The following is a 6,851-nucleotide window of genomic DNA, read 5'->3' as shown; positions in this document are numbered from 1 at the left end:
TAAAGCCTATATACATAACAAATAGTTTTTATAAATTGTAGGCAACATTTTGAACATTTTTATCAATTATTAAAAATAAATTCCCAAATAAACTACCGCTTATCAAACAAAAATGCTCATTAGACCGTGAATGTGGTCTAGCCGGAAAATTTGCATTCAACTCAGATAGCCTGGTTGTAAAAAAGTATGATCCTGGTCGTACATGGTTGTAGTTTAAATGTTGTCATTCCTGTTGTTTGCAGCACGCGGATAAAAGTAGTCTATATACTAAATACATCTTATAAAATAAGCACAATTATAAATAAGCTTCTTTTATTTCTTTGTAGGGATTTACACGGCTTTTATCATTTTCAGCTTCATGACGACACAGTAACTGTAGCAGTATTTACATGCTCCTGAAAGTAGCTGCTAGAAAAGTCAACATAGATTTATAACATGGAAATATTATCTAAATACAAGACAAAATATAACAACAACTGACAAAAAGATGCAAAAGTATTAGAATTCCTTTAAAGTATTTTTTTACAAATTTGTTTGTTTTCAGAGATACAACATGCGCATGAAGGAACATTCAACACTTAAAAGTTCTCTTCTTAAAAGGACTCTATGACCAAATTACCTTCACTTCATTTTCCATTTTTTAAAAATGTACACGTATTTATAATATTGCCAAAAGTCGTAGTAGAGATGTCCTTTAACAAAATCTTTCTTATATTTAAAAATAAAATTCTTTTTGTCTTTCCTTCTATTATATTTTTATAAATGTGCAGCGTTATATATTCGAGTATTTGATGTTGTCTTTTAATGATAGATATGGAAACACTTTAAGCATTTCTTGAATTCCTTCCTTTACTTTAATTTTATGATGGAAACCTAATTTATGTATTTTATCATATGACACCTCATAATCCCTTTTGTCATTATCGGTTTTATCACTTATTGTGTTAATGGTGCAGCTAGGTATTACTTCCTGTATAATGTGTACAACTTGTAACTTTGTCATGTTTAATTGGTCATCTCCGATATTAAAAGCCTGACCCGACATCATAATTGCATTATCCAAAGCAAATATAATTGCACGCGCAGCGTCTCGAACATGCAGGAATGTCCTTCTGAAATGACCTTCAAACAATTGGATATGATTTTCCATTACAGCTGTAAATGTTAAATTGTTTATTAAAAGATCAAGTCTCATCCTAGGGGATAGCCCAAATAACGTTGCAAACCTTAGACATATGCCACCAATAGACCGAACTATTTCTTCACCCCGAAGTTTACTTTTTCCATACAGAGAAAGAGGTTTAAGTGTTGTATTCTCGGTACAGATACCTTCTACATACCCATAGCAAGACCCTGTACTTGCAAATATCATAATTTGTGTATTTGACATGTTATCAACTATGTTTTGTGTTCCTAGGATGTTTGTTGCCAATGCAGCATCAGGGTCAGAATCACATGCAGGATACCCAACTACTGCAGCGAGATGGATTATTGCGTCTTTACCTAAAACAACTTCAGCAGTATGATCTTGATTTGTCACGTCACCCTCAATAATTCTTAGATTAGACATGTGAACAACATGGAGCAAAGAGTGTATACCCCAGTTCAGTTTGTCATATACTGTTACCTCGTGTCCTTCGTGTAAAAGCATCGGAACCAATACTGAACCAATGTAACCAGCACCTCCTGTGACAAGTACTTTCATTACCAATTTTGATTGTCCTATTAACTTACTAAATGGCTTGTGTTAATGTAAACTTTTTTTGAATACTTAGATTTAATCATAAAACGCTTGTATTAATAATATATTTCAAAACTCCACTACAAAATATATATAGAACCCATGTAGTTGTAGCTAGTTACGCGTCTTGCAAGTATTCGTTGATTTCTAAATTTGTCTTTTGATGTCTTATCTGTGATATGCAGGCTACATAAAGGTAATGCGACTAGCTGATACAAACATTCTTATATACCCTGTAACACTGTCCTGTAATCAATAGCAATGGTTAGCTAAGGTATATCAAAAAAGCAATAGTTCAGTTAGAAATCATTTAAAATGAACTATATTCAAGGGTTAGGTGTCTGGTATCCATAAGAGAGGATGAGGAAACGTATTTAAAGATGATGAAAAATTATTAACATTTGAAAAAATAGATAACAAATACATAATATAAATTTAATACTTCACATTCAATAGAATTGTTGACAAAAATGTGATATGAAATAGAGAAATACAGAATCCCTAAAGAAAGCCCAACACGGCAAAATTGAAAATGTTACAGGCTCGGTTTGATTGAGCCTGTTCATGGACGTTACTGGAAAATGCAAGTTACCGTCCACGCCCCCTAGCACCGGCTTAAGCAGAATTCAACATTTAAACATGAAATAGTAAAATTTTGAATTTAGAAACACCCGCAGATGTGTTCATACGGCGGTTATCATGGAACCTTCAATGTGACACTTCCGTGTCATTCCATGAAAAGCGGCGTAAGGTCCCCAAGTAATTAAAAGCGTGTGCCCTATACGAGAAAACAATGGGCGGAACTAAATAAAATGGAATTTTGAAAGGGGATCAGAGGTTATGAAGCCTGCGTATCACAGATAAGACGTCAAAAGACAAATTTAAAAAGCAGGCAACATATCCTAAGGGTAATTCAACATTATTCCGGTAGGAATATTCGAAGCACCCAACTAGAAAATGCCGAAAATTTGAAACTAAAAATACCACAAGCACAACAATAATGTCGTGCTGAACAATCTTCAAGGATCGAAAATATAACATCATTGATTAAATGTACGGGGAGATTTTTTACAGCCACCACACGGCTGAAATAACACGGATGTGATCATAAAATAGATAAATACAGAATCCCTAAAGAAAGCCCAACACGGCCAAATTGAAAATGTTACAGGCTCGGTTAGATTGAGCCTGTTCATGGACGGTACAGGAAAGTGCAAGTTACCGTCCACGCCCCCGAGCACCGGCTTAAGCAGAATTCAACATTTAAACACGAAATAGTAAAATTTTGAATTTAGAAACATCCGCAGATGTGTTCATACGGCGGTTATCATGGAACCTTCAATGTGACACTTCCGTGGCATTCCACGAAAAGCGGCGTATGGTCCCCAAGTAATTAAAAGCGTGTGCCCTAAACGAGAAAACAATGGGCGGAACTAAATAAAATGGAATTTTGAAAGCCCTATTTTCAAAACAGGAATAATTGGTCTTGATTTTTCACTTTATTGAAATATTGTACATATATGTATAGTGTGCAAAATCTTTTTTTTACAGTTGAAATTAAAACATGTCGCAAGTAGTTAGTAATGTTATATGGACACCTTTGACGTTAATGGGAGTATAAATGTAAAAACATTAATAAAATGCTTCTTTATATAACATTATGAACAAAAAGAATGGTTTAAGGCCGGAAAAGTACATAGGTGAAAATTACTTCATACATCAAGCATAGAATCAAGACATCCCTGAATGTATCTTTTGCAACAATTACTTTCAAATTTCACTAGTTCATGTTTAAATGTTGAATTCTGCTTTAGCCGGTGCTAGAGGGGGCGTGGACAGTAACTTTAACTTTCCAGTACCGTCCATTTACAGGCTCAATCAAATCGAGCCTATGACATTTTCGATATTGCCGTGTTGGGCTTTCTTTAAGGACTATTTTTTCTATTTTACAGACTATTAAACACTTTTCTGGCAGTGAAATTTTGTAAAACAGATGATTTATAAATATATTCCTGAAGAACTTTTTTCATTCATAAGTGAATGTGATATGATTTTTGCTAGAGCTTGAGGGGTCAATTGTCCCAAACAAAAAAACAACAACAAAATAATCTATATTTTTCAAAATGCATGTGCACCCCTGTGAAATGCTTTATAATTCTCTGTTTTTTAAGCTTAAAAATCATTTTCATACCAACATAAAAGTGATGAAGAGGCAAAAATAAGCAATGATAACCTGTCTCTGCTCAACAAAATATTGAGTCCTGGCTTTGAAGCATTTTTATCGAGATATATATGCTTTTGTTCACTTACATTACAGTAATTCAAATGTTATCTGTAGCATGTTAATAGTATGTATTATTATTTAACTTTAGATGTAGAGTCTTCATCCCACATTATTATATTAAGATCAATTAACTTTTGTAACCATTAGTCTTTCAAAGATTATCATAATGTGCTTCTTTTAGGAGTTTTATGTGAATATGCATTTATGCCGGTCAAAACCTATACATAGTTTTGTGAAATATATATATATATATATATATATATATATATATATATATATATATATATATATATATATATATATATATATATATATATATATATATGTATATATATATATATATATATATATATATATATATATATATATATATATATATATTTGTTATAGAGATCAAAGCATATACTTTTAGATTCTTTTTAGAAAAGAATAATTCAATATGTTTTTGTTGTAATGACCTTTTCAAAATGACAAGCGTATTATTGTGTATGCCCAATACAACTCACTTGTCATTTCCGTATAAGTAATAGGACGCTAGAATGGAACTTTGGTAGCAGCTTAACATTTCTGTTGATACAAAATTAAAAGCAACTACAGAAGTGATCAAAGGACATGGAGTTCTTAACTTTTCAATGTGTCCAACATAGGATGAATTGTTTTGAATTTCTTCTAAGAAGTGTTGCATTCATAGAAGGGGCATTGATTTGGTATACACAATGCTGGATGAGTTTCTTATATAAGCTCTATAAGGTTCCACATAGTTTATTGCATTATTTGATAGAGTACTGACAATGCTGATGATTTTATGATTTGAGTGCATGGACATGGATATAACAACTTGTATCTGTGTCGCCAAAGCTGGGTGATTATTTTCCGTGACCTCTGTCTTAAGATCCAAGATAAAAGGTGCATTGACTTGTTATGCGTATTCAGAAACTACTGCTTCTGAAAAATACATTGTTTACAATCATGTCACTAATATTTCCAGTCTAAAAGTCCGAATCGATGAAAAAGAACTAAAACTTCCTATTATGTATTGGATTCCTAAATTACATAAAAAACCTTAAAAGGACAGATTTGTTGCTAATTCTACATCTAGCACAACAAGTAAACTTTTTATCTTATTAACGTCTAGTTTGACTGCCATAAAAACACATGCAATTAGATACTGTGATAAAGTGTACGAAATACCGGAAAACATTTCATTTGGTTCATTAGAATTCCGGTGAAATACTGGATACATTAAAAATTAAGAACTATCAAGTTTCAATTGTCAGGACATACGATTTTTTATCCTTTACATTACACTGCCACATAATTTAATTAATAATAAACTTATTTCCCTTATTCAGAAAACCTTTACATGTGAAAATGTTACATTTCTTGCATGTAACTCTCAAAAAGCCTTCTTTACAAACTGTATTTTAAAACGGTATACTATGTGGACCTGTGACGATGTGTGCAGAGCACTCTCCTTTCTTTAAGACAATATTTACGTCAGGATTGGTAATAACCTATTCAAACAAATCATAGGGATTTCTATCGGTACTATTTGTGCGCCCCTGGTCGCCAATTTGTTTTTATATTGCTATGAAAGAGATTTTATGTTGAGTCTCTCTGAAAATACACAGCGAGATGTTATATTAGCATTTAATAACACTTCCAGATACCTTGATGCCATTTTTTAATTTAGATAATTCTTATTTCGATCAAATGGTGTCTAATATTTATCTACGGAGCTTCAACCTAATGAAAAGAATTCAAGAAATTTAACTACATCATATTTGGATCTTCCTATCACTGTCAAAAACAATTCTATTCACAGGAAAATCTATGGTAAAAGAGATGACTTTTATTTACGTATAGTAAATTATCCACATTTGGATGGAGATGTACCGTATGCAACATCTTACGGGGTTTATATATCTCAGTTAATTAGATTCGCTAGAGCTTGTAGCTCAAACAGGGCTACCGCTATTATAAATTACGTAAATATTTTACTAAATTTCACAATCGTAACTATGATTTAATTTCAAAATTCAATAGTGATCTAAAACACTTCTGCGACAAGGGATTAGCCAGCCTGATTTTTACGGTGATGTTGTTTACAAACTTAGTAAGATCTTGGGTCATTGTAATTTCTCTGTTGTCTTTACTAAAAATATTAAACGATTTATTTAAAGGGATTATGACCTTACTATTTTAAGACATACCACATGCTTAGGGATTTAACTCAATACAGGATTGGAACAGTACCTCTAGACGCTTGCTGAAGTTATGATCACAAAATAGACAAATATCGTTTTTTTTCGCCGGTTTTTACATTTTTCATTCACTATCATACATAAATCGGTGTGAAAAGATGAATTAGACCTATTTAAGTTCATTCTGTTGGGTAAAAAGGCAAGATTTTAGCATTTTATGATTCAAGCGCCTTGCCCGGTATATACCGGAATACGGTATTAAGTGTGGTGCTCCAATCCTTTTTTTAGTCTCACTCCATGCTTAGTTTTCAACCCATTTACAGTTGGACGCTACGCATTGCTCTTTTTTTACATATGACGGACCACGTGGGAGACTCTGTGATGGACAATTCTTAAAGCCCTTGTGACTGATTTGCCTTAATGTTCGTTTTCTGTCTTACTTCGTCGGGCCCTTGTAGGTGATCTTCTTTTTGCTCTGTCTTCCTCTAAGACATCGAGTACTTTTGTTATGCTTCTACATGAGCATTTCAATGTTTTACTTATTTCACCTTTTGTTACCATGACTACTGTTAGAATTTCACTTCACGGAGATTCATTTTATTTACATTGTCTCGTTTATAGG

General features: G+C 32.7%; 1 protein-coding gene across 1 annotated transcript; it reads right to left on the bottom strand.

Annotated features, from left to right (window-relative positions):
• Positions 1-772: 772 nt before the first annotated feature.
• On the bottom strand, positions 773-1,705 carry LOC132742561 (GDP-D-glycero-alpha-D-manno-heptose dehydrogenase-like). Its single transcript, XM_060731001.1, has one exon. It carries the CDS (start codon positions 1,703-1,705, stop codon positions 773-775), a length of 933 nt encoding a protein of 310 aa, XP_060586984.1.
• Positions 1,706-6,851: the final 5,146 nt, after the last annotated feature.

The sequence above is a fragment of the Ruditapes philippinarum genome, unplaced genomic scaffold (assembly GCF_026571515.1).
Source record: "Ruditapes philippinarum isolate M1 unplaced genomic scaffold, ASM2657151v2 ctg1853_1_1_1_1, whole genome shotgun sequence".
In the NCBI taxonomy this organism is placed as follows: Eukaryota; Metazoa; Mollusca; class Bivalvia; order Venerida; family Veneridae; genus Ruditapes; species Ruditapes philippinarum.
This window is presented reverse-complemented; position numbering and strand designations above follow the sequence as displayed.